The sequence below is a fragment of the Panthera uncia genome (assembly GCF_023721935.1).
Source record: "Panthera uncia isolate 11264 chromosome A1 unlocalized genomic scaffold, Puncia_PCG_1.0 HiC_scaffold_16, whole genome shotgun sequence".
Taxonomy (NCBI): Eukaryota; Metazoa; Chordata; class Mammalia; order Carnivora; family Felidae; genus Panthera; species Panthera uncia.
In genome coordinates this window covers 48,101,266-48,124,707 of record NW_026057576.1, presented here as the reverse complement: position 1 = coordinate 48,124,707, position 23,442 = coordinate 48,101,266, and the positions used below count along the sequence as shown (strand labels likewise).

At 38.9% G+C, this 23,442-nt stretch overlaps 1 protein-coding gene across 11 annotated transcripts in view; it reads right to left on the bottom strand.

The window, feature by feature from the left end:
* Positions 1-23,442, bottom strand: part of LMO7 (LIM domain 7) — a 194,470-nt gene that overhangs the window by 29,418 nt on the left and 141,610 nt on the right. For 8 of the 11 annotated variants that reach the window (XM_049647069.1, XM_049647073.1, XM_049647075.1 and 5 more), the window contains 6 exons: positions 19,606-19,858; positions 14,887-14,916; positions 7,666-7,783; positions 5,466-5,608; positions 3,707-4,139; positions 1,676-1,987 (listed from right to left, as the gene is read on the bottom strand). In XM_049647069.1, the coding sequence (XP_049503026.1) occupies positions 1,676-1,987; positions 3,707-4,139; positions 5,466-5,608; positions 7,666-7,783; positions 14,887-14,916; positions 19,606-19,858 (1,289 nt within the window). Of the gene's footprint in view, positions 1-1,675; positions 1,988-3,706; positions 4,140-5,465; positions 5,609-7,665; positions 7,784-14,886; positions 14,917-15,871; positions 16,592-18,390; positions 18,670-19,605; positions 19,859-23,442 lie in introns of all 11 variants that reach the window. The other 3 variants (XM_049647079.1, XM_049647080.1, XM_049647070.1) reach the window with 2 other exon arrangements.

Sequence of the window (23,442 nt, the reverse complement as noted above, 5' to 3'; positions counted from 1 at the left end):
TATGACATACACATGTGTTCAAGCATTCCAACTGCTTTATTTGGGAAAGCCTAATTTTGCTTGGTAGGATACCATTTCAAGCTTGGAGACAAAGGAGCATAAATCCATTAATGATGAAACCTGGATCCATGCCATGTTAATTCAGGTTCCTCTGAACTGCAATAACCTGGAATACACCCCCACACCACACTTAGCCTCTTGTTCTTAATCCCTGGATGTAGCTAGGCAGCTGCCACCCCGAGGGAGTGACTACCCCCTCATGCACAATACATTAATGAGGCTGTTCTGTTGAGTTTGCTATTTGAAAAGGTGAAGGCAAACACGCAAGTCCCAAGTCCGTAAAACAAAAGACACCTTGTTTCTGTTTTTATTATTCACCCACCGGTACCTTATGTTCTCCAAGTATATACCACAGGCGCTTGTTCTGATCCACTCAAACTTATGATGCTAATGATATCTTTCTCATTCTTTACAAATGAAGCAAAAAATTTACAACTCATGATTTTAGTAAGCTGAAGAAATATTTTTAGATCTATGTTTGTAAACATGCATGGGAACAACAAAGACATATGCCTAAATGTTAACAACAACTACCTCTAAATGATGGGACAACCAGTGGCTTTCATCATGTATACTTTCCTGCATTCCCAAATTTTCTCAAGAACAAAGGACTCCAAAATCAAAAGAAGACATAAACTTGTAAAGCTTTTCTGTAGTAAATATACCAGACCCAATTATTGCACAGTTATTTCGTTACTATAACTTAAGCCAAGTTATATACTTGATGCTGTGCCTTGGAAAACACATCTATTCCGGTAAAGCACCAGAGAATGTCTGACAAGTCAAAGAATCACACTAGCTCCTCCATGCCAAGGGGTTCATACAGCTATCAAACTGTTTAACAAAGATGTTGTTTTGTTTTGTTTTTTTAAAGAAAAGCTTTCTGTTCTCTGGACAACCAACAACTTTTAACTTACGTGTAAAACATACTGCATTCATTACCTAGTAATTCTCTTGGTGATTTTAATTAGGAAAAACTATAAATGGCCTCCAGTCATTCTTCATCTGATGGTATATCTTGTTTGGACTCCAAATGTTACAGAACACAACTGTCCTACTGTAATTAAGCCTCAATATTCCCTTTAAGATACAAGAAACGGGACAAAATTGTAGACTTTCTAAATCAGTATTAAGTCACTAGATGGTTTATACAAGGAAAGAAATACCGAGCCCCTAGAGACCAGCATGTAGCATGTGTACCAATTTCCCCTTGTGGTCAGTTAATTTCCCTGAGAAAGGGCTTTTATTACTCACTTACCTGTTAGGCCTGAATCTATAACCTTCCAAGTGACCCCCACAGCTGAACCAGGGACTGCTGAGTACTAGAAGTATAAGGCAGCAGTTGCTGAAATGAGGAGTAGAGAGAAAAACCAGCCAAACCCTAAAGAGACTCGTCCAGCAAGCCTCGATTCACACACATCATAAGGGTAATCTGCATCCATAAACTCAAAGGTGGAAGAGGCCTCCTTCTTCCCAAGATGTGCTAAAAATAAAGCAATATTGTTTTCCACATTATCAGCCCAGATAATAATGCCTAGAGGTCAGAAACATGGTTTGCAGATTGAAATACTTATGTTTCAGAGCAGTGGGTGACGAGGAACCACCCCAAATTCACCTGTGAGGATCTGGAGACCTCTGTCTGTGGTGAGCTTCCCCCTTCTCCAAGCTCAGACATTAAGTCAGGGCCAGATGGTGAAGACAGTGTGGCTTTAGAAGTGGCAGCCTCTTCCTGGGAAAGCGATGAGAAGGAGAGGGTAGGAGAGGGCAGCTGCATCACACCTTCTCCCACCGCTACTCCCTCTCTCTCACTGGACTTGCTGGTAGCAAGCTGGCTCGTGTCAGGTTTGTGCACAGAGGTGCTGACCAAACTGCTCTGAGTTCTCTTCACATATTCGACATCTCCGTTATACTTCCAGCCATCATCCATCTAAAAATAAAACATCATATTAAGCTTGGCCTTGTTAGATCTCTGCTTAAAAAATACATACACTAAATACTTTAAAACTATAAAAGTAACGTACCTCCCACAGCAACCAATGCTAAAAGCTTGGAGCACGTTCTTTCATGCTAACGGACAGACACATGATGTTTTGGGAGGAGGACTTGTTTTTACAAAAGTGTTGATATTAAAACGGACTTCTGAAACTTTCTTTGCTCATTTACATCATTCTGATGGGTTTAATAGATCTCTAGACTAGACTTTTTAATTATTGAATGCTGTATAGTAGGGATATCTACAAATTAGTCACTTGATATGTATTCAATGTCGTTTCAAGTTTTCTGTAACCTCCAAAATTATTGCAACAAGAACCTACATATTATTACAATTGGAATATTTATTTTCATAGGTTTCCAAAAGTATACTTGTTGCCCAAAAGATATTTTATGTATAATAAATGTTATATTAAAAAATCTAATGTAATATATAAATTATATGTATATGTATGTGTGTGTATATATATATATATATATATATCTTCTCAAAAAATTATAGCAGTGCACTCCTAATGTAATGTACAAGAATGGCTGTGTCTCTACACCCTTGCCAACACCAGACGTTTTCAATGTTTTAAATCTTTGTCGGTCTGATGACTGAAAGCTGTACATTTCATTCTTGCTCTAATGAAGTTGAACATGCTTCAATGTGTTTTATGTCATCAGCCATCTGAATTCCTTCTTCCTTAAACTGGCTACTCATTTCCACATGAGTGCTTATCTTTTTTGTGCTTTTCTAGTGCTTATCTTTTCTTACCCATTTGTAGGAGCATGTTAAATCTTACTGATGTTAACCCTACATCTAGAATTCATCTAACATTTTTCTGACTCTATAAATTGTCTTTTGATATGTTAGTAATGAGTCATATATGTTTGATTTTTATGCTACCAAATATATCTCTATTTTACTTAATATAATGATTAGGAGTTCCCTGGCTAGTTCATGCAGGTTTTCCTTACCTTAAATATTTCTTTCAAGCTTTTTCTTAGCTTTTAGGATACAATATTGGCAGAAGTAGAAAGAATTTGAACACTGATCTTAAGACACAGAGTTAAAATTAATACATCCACTTTCAGGTATGCATTACTGCTTCATTCTCAGGGCAAACAACTGCATTTTCTATATTCTTAAAAATCCCAATATAAATAGAACCATGAAATACATTTTAATAACCACTTTCAAGCATAGTAAATTCTAAAAAAGTGGGGGTACTCAGAGGAAACTAGAAAGCTGTTCATAAGGCACCTGAAAATATTCAGGTTAAACCATATGAAATTGCTGTTTTGTAGGTCAAAAAGAACTATTAGCATCCTTCACATAGTTCAACCTAATACTTTACAAAAGCTGTATTTGAGAAAACGTAACACTAAAAAAATGCTCTGCCTTAGAAAGAGCTTATTCATTCTTTAAAATGTTATCAGCCTTACTTTCATTGACTTTAAAGTTTAAAATAGTTCCACAGAGTTGTTATATTTTAAGCATTGAATGTCTTTTGAATCTAAACTGGCTGGAATTGCTTTATACATAAGTTATGTACATCTTATACATCAAGTAAATGGAGCTCAAACTTCTGCATAAGTTTACCAGCACTGTGCTCCTGAGAACAGACTAAATGAACTGGGAACACATTTTTTTTTTTTTTTTTTTTACCGTGTAGGATCTCGGGAGTGATGAGATTCCCCTTGCCTGAGAGCCAAAAGGTCTAGGCATGACCACAGATGTTAACCTGGCTGTATCAGTTTTCTGGTAACTTCTGGGGAGAGAGGCTGAAATTCGAGTCGACTCGGTTTGTGTACTCGGTGAATGCTGAGAAGACAAAGGGTCTGGGTGTTGTTCTTCCATGGGGCTCTGAGAAGAAAGCTGAATTTCAGCTGCTGCAGCGTCCTCTCTTTTTGCAAAAGTTGTAGAATCTTGCTTAGGAACTTCTGCAGAATACGTTGTTTCCTTCTCTTCTACTCTTTCACTCTGGTAACTTGCTTCTGACGTGGTCAGTCTAGGGGAAAGCTTTTCTTCATGCAAGATATCATCAGAAGAATGCAACCTCCTTCTTGATACAACTGCAGATGTTTGATTTCGGGATTCCCTTAGCAGAAAGAAGCACACCGTAACCATAAAGTTATGCATTTAGCACAAGGAGGTAGAGACACACGGGTTACTTTGGCAAGAACATAAGACAAAGAATAAAAAGGCTGCCGACTTCACACAATAACCAATACAATGGTAATAGAATAAATACACGTGATTTTTTTAGTGCCACACTTAAAAATTGTAAGAACTGGACTTTTTTTTTTTTAAGCAGGCTCTCAAATACTTCCAAATACTGGAGAGGGATTTTTTTTTAATTGTAAAGAGTTGTTAATAAGAAAATTAAGATATTTAATAAGGGATTCTTCACAAAGCTTTACCCACAAGTTCATAAATCTTCCCAAATTAGCACACTGTAGACATAACTAGCTTACAACCAATCTGAACCTTCCAAAAATGAGGCTTCCTTTACAAGATTATGAGCTTTTTTTTTCCCTGTACACAATTTTAAACAATTTAGTGAAAATAAAAGATTTCCACAAAGGACTCAGACTTCAGGAAGATCAAGTTAGGATATGATTTCACACAGCTTGAGAGAACTCACATGGACAATTGTTACAGATTATAGACACCATTCATATTTATAGAGAACTTCATGAAACATCCTCGTCACTCCTGTTTAGTAGGGAATACCTTTCAAACTGCATTGCCTTTAAGTGAAAGAAACGGTGTTTACCATTTGCTTCTAGGGCACAAAGGAGTTTTGTTTAATTTCGCCTGACAGCACATTTCCTTTTTGACATTATCCATAAAGCATATTTGCCTTCCCCATGACCTAGAAATATTCCAAGGTTTCTCACAGCAACTGCTCTACAGGAAAGTTTAAATTGGACCTTTATCCTGTCACGTTGCAACGCCAAAAATACACCCCATTCCATTTACGTTTATATTGTCTTCTTTTAAAATATAATTTTAATCGCACCACTAAAACGTGAAAAGGAACTTTATATTTTACACAATTTGGAAGAGTGGGACCTGGTTTTATTTGGCCACTCCATTCCTAAATTCACTTTAAAAGGAGAAAAAGTAGTTTATTTTCGGCACCAATTATAGCCAACACCATCCAATATCACATGTGAATATACAATGTAAAAATCAGGAAGTAAAGCACACTATATTAAGCGCCCATTTCTTTTGTTAATCCAAGTCACCCTTTATTACAGCAATACTTTGCTTTTTCTTTACAGAGCAACATACTGAGACTTGAATGTCTATCTGTTTATGGTTTAATATTGGCATACACCTTCCATTACACTACACCTACATAAAATATGGATTTCTAACACTGGTATCTGCAACCATGAGATGCACTCAGCTTTCTTACCTGTCCTGCAGCATTTCCTTAAATGTCTTAGAGCTTCTCTCAGACTTCTCAAGTGCCTGCTTTTCAATTTCTTCCCTCTCTTCTTTTTTCTTCTGCAGATCTGAAGTGTAGCTTTTTCGACGATCTTTCCATTTTGCAAGGTCCTAACAGAAGAAAATCACATCAGCACAGGCATACCTGAATTCATACACACCCTTTCTAGCAGTGGGAGACTGCCAGAGTATCCCATTACATCGCTGAAACTATTCACTCCAACTTGATGCCAAGGTGCCCTAATTTTGCTTTTTATAGCTGGCGTTTCTGTACCAACCTTTATCTCGTGTGTCTGTCTAAAAAACCTGACCTAGTAAGATAGACCCCATTACTGTTTCTCCTGCCTCCCTGACCATTTCACAAAGAACGCTAAGTGCTTGTAATTGGGTGCCAGGTCAGAAAGATCAGGAACTGTTTCAAATTTATTCTCATGTCACTCCAATAATCTGTCTGTCATGTGAAATGGCAGATTTCACGAGTACAACTGGGACAGAGCTAGGATTGCAATGGTTAAGCATGACTGCATGCTCTTTCATCTAACGTACACCCAGCTCTATCCAGAAGACCACAAACATGCAGACGCAGAAGATGTGGGTCCCCTCAAGGAACTCTTGGTCTTGAAGGGAAAGAGACTTGTCAATAAAAGTTCAACAGTGAATGTGATGATTGGATTGCACAGGATGGTGGGGATTTGAAGGAGAGGGAGTGGTCAACTGTACCTGAGGCAGGGGAGGGCAGAGTTTGGAAAGGCTTTCCTGGGGAGGCAAGGCTTGAGTACATGATTTCAAAGCCAGTAAACTCCCCCTACTGACAGGGCAATAAGGAAGACCACACAGGAACAAGTGTATCTGTTTCCCATATTCCCAGGAATAGAAGTCTAACCTAGCTGGCTGACCCCAGGACAATCAACTTAATTTTCCTTTTAAATTAGCCCTAGCAGCCTAAGCTGGTTGTCACACTCAGGAGTTTAAGACATTTTTCTATGTCTCCAAAATAGAGAAATGCCATGTTAAGAATTACTGGTGGCATTTCAGTCCAAACAGAAGCACAGGTCTCAGACTAAACTAAGTTTGCTTTATACCTTTAAGAGTAGACAGGGCCACTCCTGTTTAAAAACAGCCTGAAGCCAATACAAACTACTTCCAAAAAGAACAAAAGCAGTGTACATTTAGTCCTACAAGATAATCAGCATGAATTTTCATCTGACTTGACTTAATGGATAACCCCTCAATAGTTATTTTCATACCCAAACCACCACCATGTATTTTGGCAAAGTGACATTGAATTACTGTTTCTTGATAATTAAATCGAGTTCCCAACTAAAAGAGACACTGGAATTTAGTGTCAGCCAAGGCAGAGGGTTCTTCATTTCATAGACTCTAATCTCTCTGAAAATGAAGATTTACTATCTCTGCCCTCTTGTTCATTTTAACACTCTGCCCTTCCCATAAAGTTGCCCTCAAACTCTTTTGAGTTTGCTCTGTTTAAATTATCTATTGTGTATTTCTAGACACTCCTTTGGTTTGTAACAATTACCTCTTTCAAAAAAAAGGTCAAGCTTTTTTCCTGCAGGAACAAAGCTAAATATTACATCTATATCCATATAAACATCTGGATATAGGTCAGCTCTGTGAAAACATCTGATTTTGATTCATATCAGCTACTTTTCCAACCCAAATAGTACTCCTAGTTACATTTCTTATTTCTCCCCAAATCTCTATTAACTCTCAGAGCCCCCTTCATCTCTCCCTGCTAATGCCAAGACTGTTCTGGACCCCCTACTCTTCTGCTACCCCTAAACTTTGAGCTAAGTCTCCTCTCTTCACAAGCTTCAATAACAGTCATACTCCAAATTCAACCAACCAAAGCAAGTTAACAAGTTAACCATGCTGTAAGGAAGCAGGTTCACATTTTTTAGAACTCATAGCGAATATGAGAAAATAAACCTCCTATTGTATTTTTCACAGTGACCTTTAAAATAGGTGACAGTAATAGGTCAAAAAGGTAAAATCTTTTTAAAGGAAGTCGATCACATTTTCTATAGAACTGAATTCTGTATCAAGGAAAATCATTTCAAGTATACTGATTTTCATTTAAGAGAAGCAAGGAAGAGTCAAATAAATACATTCTCCCAGTCTTCCCATCTCCCAGTATAAAACGTACTCACATCTTGCCATTTCTGATCTTGTTCTTTTAATTGTGATTTTATTTTCTGCATCTCCTCATAACGCAGCTGACGCAAGTTCTGAACATCGTCTGCGCTGACATCACTCATGGACTTGCTCCTATGACAAAAATACCCATGGTAACCAAGGTTCACATGACCGGATTAGGGTTAAAACTGGAAGGTTGGGCTTTTATTTGGAAATTCCATCTAAATTTCTGCTGTACGACCTAGACGTTTTACTGATAATATCACAGAAATAGCACTACAGAGATAAATGGGTGTTTTTCCAAAACGAGAAACAAGAGCCTAACACTCAACTCAAGTGTGAATTATTTTACAAAATGGCTAAATGAGCCCTGCATGAGTCTAAAAAATAATCCAATGTTCATATTTGGAGTTGCCCGTGCATAAAGGGATTACTTTAGAAAGAAATATTTACTACACTCATCTGTAATTTTCTATCTTCCCCAAAGATAATCTTTTAAGGTTTGGCTGCCTTTTCTGGGCACTTATTAAATAATTTAATGATTACCTGATATTTTCTCCTCAAGTTCAATACCTTGAATAAATGTGTTGCTTCTTCTCAAGGATTCTCTAAGATCCACCCTACCACTGCCCTGGACTTGTTCTCAAAGCACCACAGGTAGTTTCTAACAGCCAATTATAATAGAATGACTTCTATAGCCCTGTGTTTTATTTTGGCAGATTTCAGGTCTCCCAATATGGATTCCTGCCATGGGTATGTACTGTGGATTAGCTCTCAGTTCACTCTAGATTGGAAACAATGAACATACTGGGGTGTTAGACACAGGCATATATGTGTGCTGTCTACATGCACACAGAATGGATGGTAAATTACACTGGAAAGTGGGGTAGTGAGAGGAGTCCAGTATGAATATTGGAGGAATCAAAGACAGAAGACAGAGCTTTTGAAGGTGGGGTATTCAAAATGTGCTTTCCCACAGATCTTTCATAATGCACTTTGGATTTTATTTCATTAAAACAGACTCTACTTTTAGTTATTTAAGTAACTCCACATCCTCTTGGGCCTTTAAACTTTGCCTTCCCCAAGATTTTGTTATCACCACATTTCTTTTATAACATACTTGCCCTTAGTTAGCTCAGGAATTCGACTAGTTTCTATGCAAATGACTCCCAATCCACAGCCCAGGGCCAGATCCTCCCTTTACTCAATTCCAATTACTTGTTGAATAAATTACCTACATGGATATCCCCTAGGCACCTCAATTGTAAAAGGACCAATTGAAATAATATCCAGGAAGGATTTTGTAAACTATAACTCACTAAACACATGGTTATTGTTGGTGTAGCCAAACTGAATCTTGTCCCCAAACCTGCTTTTCTGCTTGTGGCTGTTAATGGTGTAACCTGCTTCCAATCATTCACATTTGAAACCTAAGAACTATTTTTCACCTTTGCCTCTCCCTTCTCCCTACTTTCAATTAGTTATCAAGTCCTCTTATTCAGTGTCTTTTTCTTTCCACTTCTATTGCCAACACCCTAGATCAGAACACAGCCAGCTCTTAGCTAGACTTTTAAAGTAGCTTAAATTATCACCCAGCCTCCAGATCCAGTGAGTCTTTCTTTAACTGTTCCAACATGAAAGCCCTTCATCAGTATATATGCCTTTTTTAAATGCCACTCATTCAAGATCCCTGATACACTCCATTTTGGATGGGTGTAAGCAACTTCCTATTCATTCTCCACTTGAAAGTCTAACAGACAACTCAAACTTGACTTGTAACAGACCAAAACCATGATTATTCACCCCACAATCTACTCATCAGTAAAATTCAATTCCATCCTCCAGATTTTAGGCCAAAATTCTTTGAGTCATCCCAGATTCCTCTCTTTCTCTAATACATCATAACTGATTCCATCATTAAGTCCTGTCTACTTTCTAAATATAATGAGGATACAACCACTTCTCACCACCTCCGCCTTTACCACCCTGATCCAAGCCATTATATCTCCCACCTGGATTATTACAATAATCAATCTTCCTGTTTCTACACCTTCCTGCCCAAATAGCACATGCTCAATACCACAGCCAGAGGGATGTTCTCAAAATTACACTCAGATCACGACATCCATGTACACTCCACCCATCTGTTTCTTTCTACCTCACACGAGTTAAAAGCAGATTGTTCTAAGATCTAGGACATTGCCTGGATTTTGCCCACCTCTCTGTGCTCATCTCCCACCGTGTTCCCCTTCATTCACCTTGCTCCAGCCAATTGGTTTCCTTGCTCAACCTCTTGCTTTTCTACTTGCTCTTCAACCCACCCAGAAAGCTCTTCAACCAACCATATGGCTTACCTCTCACTTCCAGTCATGTTTGAATGTTACCTCAGCATTTCCCTCCCTAACCACCCTATAAAAAAGAGCAAATGCCCCTCTCCCTTGGTCACCTTATCCCTCACCATTTCTCCTCATAGTATTTCTCCGCATAGCATTTACTGCCATTTGAAAAGTTTATTTACAAATCACCTGCTTCATCCTGTAAGATTATAAAGCAGGGATTTAGTCTGTCAGCTTCTATATCACCTATACCTAGCAGAGTGCCCAGCCCATGGTAGGTGCTCATATATGTGTTATTCTACAGAATATTCTACCACTTTGGTAATGATTCCTACCTCTTCCATGCTAAAAGTGGCCTGTCCCTTCTCTCTACTCCTCTAGTGCTTTAGCTATACCTTCCTCCTGGCATTAACACTCAGCATTATAGTGCGTATGGTGTGTGTGTGTGTGTGTGTGTGTGTGTGTGCGCTTAGCTTATCTCCCTCATGAGTCCACATGTTATTTGGAGAAAAACACATTGATGTATAACAAGGCACACAGGATACACACATTTAACATCGATGGCAAGAATGAGGAAAGTTTTATCACATTTAATCAAGCAAAAAAAAAAAAAAACCTCAAAATGTTTCTTATGTGTATAACAAATTAAGATCCCTCCCTGAAGTTTTATAAAGAAAACATTGTAGGATCTACTAAAGAGTATTAAGGAATTACATATAGAATACATATATAATTATATATATTGCATCTTTAAAAATATATACCTAACTAGGTATGACTAAATATAAACCAGATTTATGTGAATTTGAAAGTATGAATTAAGTTATAACTGCAAAGAATAAGACTTTTTGTGCTAATACTTTAAAAGACTCACTAAAAAGAGGCAAGAAAAAAATTTTCAGGACCAAGGCATGAGAGGAATCTGGATACCCAACACATAAGGTTATGTATGTTCCAGAAGAAACATGGATATGCTAATACTTTAATAATCTTCCAGTGGGAGGGAAGGCTGGATGGTCTCAGCTGGCCCAGAAATGGCCATCTACGTTCTTTGAGCTTTCATCCTCCTGCACTATAAAACCTTAACAGGTGTCTTTTCAGAAAACACATTCACCATGAGCAGATGCTACATGGTCCTCCTGGGAGCTAAGAGCACAGAGCCTAGCACCCAGGAGGCCCCCAGTATGAACCAAGTGAGCCAAACAGAGTAGAGGAGACTAATCCCTCCGTAAGGCAGAAATGGGAGTTCCCTTTGTTCCCTAGGATGTCAAGTTACCTAAATAAAGCCTGAGCACATTCCATGCAGGCTGAACCAAACACTGGAGACTGCGGTGAGGGTTCCAGGCCTGAAAGTGGCACCAATTTTCACCGTAACCTAACATCACTTAGTTTCTCTGAGCCTCAGGTCCTCATCACTTAAGCCAGAATGGGATTATTATGAGAAAAGGGGGAAGGTTATACTGATCGTATTTTAAAAACCATCAGGTGCTACACACCAATGATCCTTATTAAGGCAAACATGGCTGCATGGGATCTCTTGAAAACTAACTCCCCAAACAGCTTCAGACTAGAGAGGTCACCCCAGGCCACACTGATAAAATCTAGAACTTTTTGAGTACAGAAGTCTTTCAGCCAGATCATGAAGAATTCTTTCCTTCCTTATCGGAGTTAACAGCATGACATTAAACTTCAGAGGGCTTACTATGTGCCAGCAACACTGGCAAGTGGTCTGCATGGATTATCTTATTAAATGATGTCCTAGTCTGGTTCTACCACTCACTAGCTGTATGTATGTCCTCAGGAAAGCTACAATAGCTGTGTCTCTTCATGTCTCTACAATGCATCTAATACCAACCTCTTTACCTCATAGAATTGAGATTAAGGACCAGAGATAGTCTAAGAAGTAATATCTAAGAAGCAAGGGATCAGAAAGGACTAACATGTAGCAAAATTTCCTAAATATAAAATCACTGATTGCCTTAAACAGCAAGTAGAAATTCCATGATTCTAAGTTTGGGGTCCCCGGAGTCCTGAACTTTCAAGGAAAGAGAGGAATACACTTACTTATGCACTTTTAAATATATTCCCATTAGGTGCTGTAGGAATTCTCTGAAGCATAATCAGTACTAAAACCTGGATAATAGGCTTTAGAACCGCCGCAAACTAGAATGATAACATAAGAAACTTTTCATTTTTAGGTTGATAGTCTAAATCAGTGTTTCCCTATAGCAGCACTATTGATATTTTGGGCTAGAAAATTATTTACTGTAAGAGGCTGTCCTACATCTGGCAGGACAATTTAGCAGGATCCCAGGATATAAAAGCACTAGGTGCTGGTGGCAAACCTTCATCCCCAACCCATCCGATGTAACTAATCAGAAATGTCTGCAGACACTGCTGAACGTCCCCTAGGGACAAAATCCCCAGAAACTTGCATCAACTTTATTGTCCTTTCCTTTTTGTTGTCTTAGGTGTCCTTACAGTTCTATAGAATCTTTTGGCCAAAACCCATAGGTGAAATATGTATCTCTTAGTTGCCTTTGATTACAACTTCACCTTGAATCAGTTTTCATTTCCTGTTGATCCTGGCAGAAGATTTAATGGCTCAGTCATATCACAAATTATAGCTATATACCCTTACAATAACTTTGTCATTAACAGCTTTGACCAAGAGGCATCATAACCATGTTTTCAAATGTCATGGAACCATACAGACAAATCCATGCGACACAAAAGCACACGTGAGGAAATGACCGCCACATATAAAGCATCAGAGTAAAAATAAAGTGACAGATGTTAAGCGCCAAATAAAAGCAAGCCAAAAGTGAACACTCTAAGACTTCAAAAGGGAATGTACATTTCTCTTTCACCTGGTCCTTACCAAAAGGAAAGCATTCATGCTACAGGCAGGCATTTTTCAATCACAGGATGGTGAGCAATAATGATTTTCCAGGTAAGTATTCTAAGTTCAACCACATACATGTCGTCCAAGAAATATCATGAAGAAATATCCCTAGTTTCCTGTGGATAAACATTTACAAACATGTTTATCCACAGGAAACAAGTTCTAGATTAAATGCCTATACTCAATCCAATTTTTTCTTTTCATCGCAGCAAATCAGTTTAAGGAAATTATTGGTAACCGATAGAACATGGGGGAAAAAATCCCATGTAAAAGATTTTGATTACAAGCGGTATAAAGCACACTCTAGTTTTCTGAAGACACATTCACATTACTTTCATCGATCTCAATTTACAGACAATCTTGCTTTATTTGTGTTAACCTTGGCGCTAAACTGTAAGAACAGGCTCTTAAAACAAATACTGTACCACACAAGCAACAATCTTGAAATAGTCTACAGAAGGTATTTGCTGCTGCTAGCTAGCTCTAGACCAGAAAAATCCTTAGCTTTCTAAACTTGGTATTTGGGTTTCATTTCTCTTTTCTTAACCCAGTCATACAGGGTATCCCTAAGGAGGGACATGTACAGTCATTGAAATGGCTGCACATGTTTATATTCGTATCAAGTTCTTATACTCAGAAAAACAAACTGTTAAGATTATAAAGCCTTATTAGCAATGAAAATTCTGAAAGTTTTCATTCAAAATGCTTGAAGCTGCAGAGATTTTTTATCGGTTAAAACAGATTTCCCATGGTGAATTGAGATTAGCAGATGCTTAAGCTTCATGCTGACAATTGCCTTGTTCACCCTCACCAGTGAGAAATCTTTAAGCACTTGAGGAGCTGGATAGGGAATAATGTGCCTTTGCATGGCCCATTGAAAGCATGCTGGGAGCCTGATTTTTAAAATCAGTGGCTGAGAAGTACTTGCAATTAGTTGCCCGGGGCTCAATTACACTTTTGACACCTAGAATGGTTATATTGCTTTAAATAGTAATTTTAGTAAGTTCCAAAATTCCTACACTCTAAAAATTATCCAATGCTATCAAAACTGGAGATTTTTAGAGATGACATAAATCCCAGTAGGGGAATATACTTAAGTTACTAAGACTTAGGCAGATTAAAATATTTGACATACTTAAATTTTCTTCTTGTTGGAAAAAACTATTAGCAGTTAGATTCACAAAATTGCTGAAAGTCTGATGGAAAATACTGAGATGCAGCCACCTGGTTATCCTGCCCTGAGCACGAATGATTCTCAAGTGTGCAGTAAAAGTATGGCAGCATTTGCTCTTAACTCTCCCTTACTCTAGAAAAGGAAAACATTTCCAGAAGAGTTTAAAAGATTTTAATTTTTGCAGATTTGGAAAGCTGATTTGGCTTTGTAACATAGCCATATTATAACTTTTTACCCTAATCAGGAATCATGAAAATACTTCCAAATTCTACTAAGGGAATATTAATGTCATTCACCACCCTAACTAATGAACCTCTCTATAAGCTAGGAGTGTATAGATAATACCACCTGTATGAATTCCAACTTCAAGGTAAATGCTAATATTCCTTTCCATCATAGATTTTTCTAAAATACCTTTATTAGGGCTTCAACATCCAGCAGTGAGAATTTTGGTCTATATGGCAATCAAATACCAAACCAAATATATCTAATCTTAGGCAAGTAATTGTGTTACCTTTAATCGACTCCTTAAATTAAAAAAAAACAAAAAAACAAAAAAAAAAACCTTGGATTTTACACTTCTAATAAACACAAAACCTACTGCAGTCATATAGCACTTCATGCACTGCACACTTGGATACAGAATTATCATCATTAAGCTGTAAAATTAAGGAAAAAATTCCCCATTTTAAAAAGTTACATGCACAGCACACAGCATCCCCATTTAGTGACATGCCAGGACAGAAGTGCGACGACATGTTATACAAAGGACAAACAATATGCAAAGATTTTGTCTTTTACGGTAAACTAAAAAACTTACCCATTCTCACCATAAATCTTTTGAAAGAGTCTAAGAAATCAGAAAACCAAAAATTAAAAGTCATTTTTCGGTTATATTAGTTTCTAAATGTTCAATAACTTTAAGATTCTAACCTGAGATGGACAAAACTCAAAAGTTTTTATCACATTTTAATGTCTCAAATTCTAACTGATCTCATATCTCAAGGAATCAAATTAAGCAAGATAAACAGTCTCCTAATTTACCTTGAACCAACAAATCCATAACAGAAAACTTCCTGTTGCCAAGAATAAAATGTTACATTTGGATCTCCTGATTTTAATCAGCCTTACATTTGTCCATCCCAAAGTTGAACAAGTTGAACATCAAAATGGCAAGTTGCATAACACATAAATGCAGACACATTATGGCCATAATTACATACATGTAAAATTTAGCAGACAGCAAATAACATTCATGCATTTAATAAAGTCTGCACTGAATTTTAAACTATAAATTTAAAAAGTCACATATTGACAATCCAAGGAACCTAGGTCAAAAACAAAAATTATAATCAAGTTAAATGAAATTTGCAATGCCATATTTCAAGGGACATGGTTACACAGAAATCATACATTCCAAATTATGAGAAACACAGAAAACTAAACTACAACCAGACTGTTTCAGAAATGCCTGGACATGAGACTATAAAGTCTGTAAATGTAACATTTTCATGAAACATCATGTTGCAAATAGTACCATAGTCTTCCTTAAGGCCAAAGGCAAGGCTTATGTACACACCTTTTTAAACAGGCCTCAGCTAGCTGATTTAGAGATGTGCAAATATGGAATTGCACTTTTTCCATGAAATCACTACAGGTTCCTCAAAACAACACAACTTTTTGCAGGATGCTTCAAAATGGCTCGTGACATGCAGAGTTGGGCAACACAATGCCACTTTCTCACACAGAGAAGTTATACAAGACCATCCATTACAAGCCACATCCTTGCAGAAACACACTCTGACCTCTCGACCATGAGCCGTTTCTTGTGCCTAAGTCTGCTGGCCTCCCGGATGGCTTCCCACCTCTGCAGGTCTGCCTCGCTGCAGGGGCCAGGGATGAAGCTGACGGGAGGCACGGTCGTCCCCAGCTGCCAGGACTGGATCTTGCGAGTCAACAGGTCATCTTTCTTCTGCCGGTAGGAAGGCACTAACACTCTACAGCTCTTTCTTTTTTCTTTGGATGGGCGTGTTCTTTCAAGTACACACAGAAACTTGGCTTGAATTTCTGGAGGAAGAGTCCAGGGTTCAGGGAAAGGAACTGGCTGGTATCTGTCTGGGGCCCCTGACAGAGGCACCTCTTTTTTCTGTGCTGGAAGTCGGCGAACAACCATATCATCTTTTTCTAGATCCGGAAGTACAAGTTCACCTTCTCTACACTGCAGAATTATATCTCGCTCGACAGGATCATCTTGCTCAGAAAACCTTCTAAGATCTTCGAAAGCCCGGAGAACATACGGATTTGCATGGAAAGCGCCAGTCTTTCTGACAAAGAAATCATCATTCTCTAAATCAGGGTCTAGGGTTGACATCTCGAGGTCATCTCTTTTATACCCTGGTGCAGAAAAGAGATTCTTTCTGCGTGTTATGAGCCTGGGGCCGGCAGTGGGATCAATTTTGGTATTTGTTTCAGAAGACAAGATGTCATCAGAATATGTTTGGAGGGCCTGAAGTAATAAAAACTGACTGAAGCACAGAAAAGAAAAAGGAAGGGAGAATCTTATTAAGCTCAGGTAGAACAGGTAATTAGGCAGCAGACCAACTAGTCAGTTACCATGGGTGAATTATGTCATGGAGTCACAGGAGGGATTCTTGCTTGGGAGAAAGACTAGCCTTTAATGCCATCACCCATGACTTTCTCGGATACCACTTAAATAAGCAAATGCAGCGTGTGCTTCTCAAGAAAGGTGGGTGCTGTCCAGGCCAACTGATGGGGCTAAAACGTAGACAGCACACACCTCCCTGATGAATACGTACTTGCTTTTACCCTGCCCGTATTCTGTCACCCACAGTGATGTAGCCCCCATCCCAGCGAAGCAGCGATCTTGCAGATTTTGAAGAGTTGGTCATTAAGCACTTTATGCAATAGGCACAGATAGTCAGCAGAATTAAAAAAATAAAATGCTGTGAAGCATTCAAAAAGACCCCAATGGGGGCACCTCGGTGGCTCAGTCGGTTAGGTGTCCGACTATAGATTTTGGCTCAGGTCATGGTCTCATGGTTCGGGCGGTCGAGCCCAGAGTCGGGCTGCACACTGACAGCGTGGACCCTGATTGGGATTCTCTCTCTCTTTCCCTCTCTTTCTGACTCTCCCCTGCTCGTGCATGCACAGCTCCCTCTCTTTCTCAAAATAAATAAATAAACTTAAAAAAAAAATCTTTTCTCTGCATTTTCCCACTAGACTTGTGTGCCCTGGTGTCTATCTAAAAGTTATTTTCTGGAGCGCCTGGGTGGCTCAGTCGGTTAAGCGTCTGACTTTGGCTCAGGTCATGATCTCACGGTCTGAGTTTGAGCCCCACGTCAGGCTCTGGGCTGACAGCTCAGAGCCTGGAGCCTGTTTCAGATTCTGTTTCTCCCTCTCTCTTTCTGCCCCTCCCCTGTTTGTGCTCTGTCTCTCTCTGTCTCTCAAAAATAAACATTCAAAGAAAATTTTTAAATAAAAACTTTTTTAAAAAAAGTTATTTCCTTTCTCCACATCTCTGTACATAACAAAACCACAGAATTAGGTCAACTTTCACAAAAGCTTTTTAGAAATAATTTTCCAAAAGAACAGACTATGCCACATGTACTATCTTGTACATTACTGTGAAGAATATTTAATTCCATAGACTTCCAAGCTCATATGTTCCCACAGAAAGCAATATGTTATACATTATGCTTTGATGCTAAATGTTATAAGGTTTCATGACCCAGCGCATCATGGTCAGAAATTAAAGTAGCAGCAGAAACTGGCACAGATGTCCCAGGCCAGACTCAAAGCAGGCAGGCTCATGCACACAGGTACACCTGGGCTCGTCCGAGGCACCACTGGCTCTCCTGGCTGCTTGGGTGTCCCAGGAGTTCTTGGCCCCTCTGGTAGCCAGTTCCAGCAAGAGTGAACGTCTTTGGCAGTTGCTGTCTAGCCTACGCTTTGCTTTTTGGATTCTACTAAAAATGGAGGAGCTTCTGTGAGAGCCTGAATCCTCATCCTCAGAATCTGAATTCCTCCTACTGTAGAGAGTGATACAGAGAAAGGAGGGAGGAAAGGAGAAAGAGTTGGAGAAAACTAGAACTACTGAAAATACTGCCGTGCAGAAGGCCTTTTAAGATCCAGATCCTACGGTTTATACTTAAACAGCATTTTTTTTTTCAGTGATAGAGGTTCTATGGGTATTAAAGGGAAAAGGAACCTTTCTCTTTCCCTCTCGTAAAAAGCAGACACGGAACACACCCAGCCAGGGTGCCGAATGAACATTAGAACAACAGAAACATGCACAGAGACAAACCTGAATCCCTGAAATTCTTTATACCATGGTTTGTAAGTTTCTCTTTTTATTCTTTTCCAGTTCACATCTTCTGGGATCCAACATTTGGGAAGAAACTGATCAAAAGCATGCCCTGGGTTTGGCATGATTGGACTTAGCTTTCGCACATAAAGATCATCCTTTACGGTGTTGGGTGTACTTGTCTTTGCTTCTTTCTCTTCCAAGTAACAAGAGGAGTTTGAAGTTTCTTGTACTGTTGGCCAATTCTCCACATTGGTACCCCAAGTTCTCCTCTCATTACTGTTCAAAACATCCAACCAGTTAAGATACTGAATGAGCAGTTTGTGACACAGAACACAATAGGCATGCTTTCTGGCTCACAAAGTTTATATCACTGAATGAGACAAATTAGTTGCCACTCTATCATGACAGCTCCTAGAACAAAGTTAAGGCATGATAACAGCATCTCATTTTAATCAGAGGATAGCAAGATATGCAAGGGCCTAAGATAATTATAAGATGTGTTAAAAAGAGATAAAATTGCAAACAATCTGGGGTGTTATATATTAAAATCAACATAACAGACATTCTGATCTAGGAGAATTTTTCTGACCTCGTCAACTCGTACAGCCCAGTGGCTAATGGGTCAGCAGGAGAAAACCTTTGCGAATAAGAGCTAGGAGAGGTGGTTTTCGAGATGAAACACTCAGGCCTCTTTTTCACTTGGAATCTACGGTTGGCTAAGTCATCCAAAACTACATCAGGCAACCTTCGTTCATCCTCGGAGTCCGAACCACTTTCAGAACCGTATACCTCCTTCTGACAGGAAGCTGCATTGGAAAAATCCCACTCTGCTTTGCTAATTTGATGGGAAATTAAAGGATTCTCTGTGTGTCCACTGAGATCAATCAAACAGGGAAAAAATGGAAGAAAACAACAGCTCACAGTGAAAAGCAGAAGTCATTCAATATGCTGAAAGATGTCAATAAGCTAAAGGCATGTATCTAAAAAAAGAACCAACACACCATAGGCTGACATCCTAAAAGGGAAGAAACACCTTCAGGATATGCATGACTAAAGATAATAGTAAGAAAAAAAATGCATTTTCATTAGTGAAATTTTTGGGCTATGAAATACATTTTAAGAACTATTCCTTTTTCCCACATTTAAATATCCCTGCAAATTCACAAAGTGCACTGAATTTTAAAACTCCATCATCAGCTCGCATCCCAGTACCTTGGAAATGTTCCATCCGCTTCTGTATAGACCGGGCTTGCCCAACTTCTTCTGTTATCCTCGTATTTGTCCGGCTTTTTCTTCCTCAACGGCGCTGGCACATAGGATGGCTGTCTACTTTTGTTGGGTAAAAAACGATTGAATGGTAAAGCAGATTTTGGTTCAATAGCTGAAATCCTTCGATAGGACATATCGTCTTTATTATAATCCTGCATCTTGGATGGAAATTCAGAATCTGTGTCGCTTTCGCAACCTATAAAAAAAGCATGAGAATTTGCTTTACTCTCCAGATCATTTGTCTAACTGAACCCACACAGCATGCCTGCTTTGTCTCTCCCTTGGAAACCCAGGGCTCTTCTGCTAACTCTGGGGAATATTTTTAGAAATTTGTCATGAAGTTGTGATAAGATCCATTAGGAGGAACTTGCTTTGCATACTGGAGGCACATGCGCTACATTCTTTTACTGTTGAACATTCTAAACAGAAAATGTCCCCATTAACCACTGAACTTCTTTTCTTCCCAATCCTCCTTGACCCTGTGACTGTACATAAAATTTATTGATGGAATACATATGAGTAAAATATAGCAATTGAGTCAAAGACACCGAAAACTAGATCAAAGAGTCATTCAAGGAAAAGTCTGTAATTTAAAATAAAGCACACCATTGTCTCAAATTTCTGTGAGGGCAAGAGAGGTAAGGGAGGACATGGAAAAAGCAGTAGGAAGCATAGTATCAGGAAGGGGTTGGCTACATCGTTGTGAGATCCCTATAGGCAAGGGTCACACATTAAACAGGAGGTTGGAACTTCAGTAATCATTTGGTCCAAAGGAATATCAAGCCTCATGTCTAAATGAACACACACAACTCAAGGATTTTTCTCAGGGTGGCCACGAAAATACTGGGAACCTTGTATTTTGATTCCAAAATCAAATCAAATCATTTAAATACAAATTCAAAAGAATACACTGTGATACACCTCAAGGTCAGATAGACACAAATGCTGATCTATTCTCTTAAATAAATAAGTCTACTCTTGTAAAGACACAGGAAGAAAAGAGACTACAAAATACTACTACAGATCCACGCTGAGTTGTCTCCCTTTTCTACCCTTTTGTTCTTTCTGCCTCCATGTATTTGCAAAGATAGTTTGTAGAGGTTGCCCCCTTCCCGCCAGGGTTCCTTCAGAGGATCGCTGTGCACAGTACCTGACAGCTGCAGCCTCTGGGCACAGCGAACTCAGGGCACGTCAACCTGTGCTCAAGGCCAACTGGTCTCCTCCCTCCTGCCTGGCAGAAATCTACAGTAAATACAATGAGAATGGCCTACAGGAAGTGGTTTCACACACCCTGGGAGACCGTGAGGCTGGAATAGGGTAAAGGAGAAAAGGCAAAAAGGGAGGAAGAATGAGCAGCTAGGACCGGGAGGGTTAATGGTCAATCATCAGGTGCTTCCATTTTTACCACTTCCTGAATATCCCATTTTGTTGCAAATAAGAAAGGTCTTAGAGGTTCTTGCCCGAATGTGTACATGTGGAATTTTAAACACACAGGGAGATTTTCTACTTTGGAAGTTTTAAAGCTAAAATCTTTTTATTTCTGAGTGCAGTGAAGTTCCCGCAGAGTAAGCAAATATTCTTGATATGGAAAGGGAGTTCGTATAAAACTAAGGAATTTGACTTTTCAGTTTGTTAACTTAAAAATATTATCCTAAGGGGCGGGAGGGTGGGGATCAGTTTGGGACCTCAACCAGGCAGGCAGCAGAATTTCAACATGCTGACTGCAAAAAAGTGTGATCATCCGGGTGGCCCTCAGGCTTTTTTCTTCTTCCTCAGTTGTAAGTACCACATCTTCCCTTCCGCACTCTTCACACAAGCTCTGCAACCCCTTTCCCAAGCAGTGTGACAGTGGCCATCTGCTTTCTGTCACACATACCAGGCATCCAGTCCACCAAGTATCTGAGGAGAGGACTTTATTTTTATTTTTATTTTTTTTAATATATAAATTTATTGTCAAATTGGTTTCCATACAACACCCAGTGCTCATCCCAAAAGGTGCCCTCCTCAATACCCATCACCCACCCTCCCCTCCCTCCCACCCCCCATCAACCCTCAGTTTGTTCTCAGTTTTTAACAGTCTGAGGAGAGGACTTTAATTCCACACTCGGGACGACTATACTGAACCGACGGAAGTCTGTATATTCCCACATGCCTTCAGTTTTTGACCCTGTTATTCTTTGTTGGCCAGATATAAATTTAAACACTGAATGTTTTAGGTTATCCAGTCAGGACAAAGGAATATAGCTCATTAAGAACGTCAGCCTCTGCTTTTACAGTTTTAATCACTCAGATGAACTATAAACTCAGATTCATTTCCTTAACCCTGTACTAGTCATCTGGGCCATGGAAATGTCACACCTGGATAGCAGCCACCAACACATGCAACAATAGTCATAAAGGGTAACTCTTTGATAGCTACTCATTTTTTTTAAATTTCAAATGCCACTACTACTCTAAAACCTAAAGAGATGGGGTTGTGTTACACTTAATTTGTTGATTGTTTTTCAAAACCAAATCCATTGTACATCCATTGCTTTTTTGTAAATTTACATCAGAACAACAACAACAAAGATTGAATTGTAGTTGAGCACTGTGTGCTAAAGTATTTAGGCAAAGTCTAATGTACTCTGAAGTGCCTCAAACACCAAGATGGATAATTAATGTATATAGAGGGAGGGGAAGATATGTGGTAAAGCAAGCCCAGTAAAATGTTATGGTAAGAACTAGGGCTTGGAACATGAGTATTCACTGTAAAATTCTTTCAACTTTGTTGAGGCTTTAAATGCTTTTTGATAAAAAACATTAGGAAAAACAAGTAAAAATATAAAAGTAATTATCAAAATAACCAGCAAAGTAAAATCCCTAACAATTTAGCACCAACTCACAACCAGAACTCTCCATTTTTTCATGTCAATGCTAGAAGCACAGAAACTTTACTTGTGGTTTTGATCCATCCGAATTTGAATTGTTAAAGGTACACAGTCGGGAATTTCTGACCCCATCCAATAGCCATTGTTAGAAGACAGGCATTTAAGTAACTGATGTGGCCATAATATTAGGATTTTGAAACTCGTAACAAAGTAACTTTCATTTTATGTTCTTTTCTCACTCTGTCCTGGATTCGCTCTGACCCTAATAAAAACAAAAGAGGTTTCCTAACACCATGCTAGTATGGCTACTTAATTTATCAAAGTTTAGGGGCGCCTGGGTGGCTCAGTCGGTTAAGCGTCCGCCTTCAGCTCAGGTCACGATCTCATGGTCCGTGAGTTCGAGCCCCGCGTCGGGCTCTGGGCTGATGGCTCGGAGCCTGGAGCCTGCTTCCGATTCTGTGTCTCCCTCTCTCTGTGCCCCTCCCCCATTCATGCTCTCTGTCTCAAAAATAAATAAACATTAAAAAAAATTTAAAAAAAAAGTTTAGCATAATAATCTATCCTGGTAGATATCAATCATTTTTTTTGGACAGAATTACAGGGATATGTTTCCTCCTTTTCCTTAAGAGAAATTTTTTTATCTTTTGGAGAGAAAAGTATTCAGAAACTAGAGCAGAATTTTATAGAAGCTTTCTTTTTTATGTTTAGGTACATTGGTAAATAGGCCTCATAGCCCAGATTATCAAACCTGCATCTGGACAGAAGAGAATCAGGATAGATCATCATTGATAGAACAGGTCACAGTTAATGGTCTCCTCCCCACTCTCTTCTAACCATGGAATGAAAAACAATGAAACAATGATCACTCTAGTGGTAATACAGTGACGAAGCAATGAGAAAGGAAAAGAAA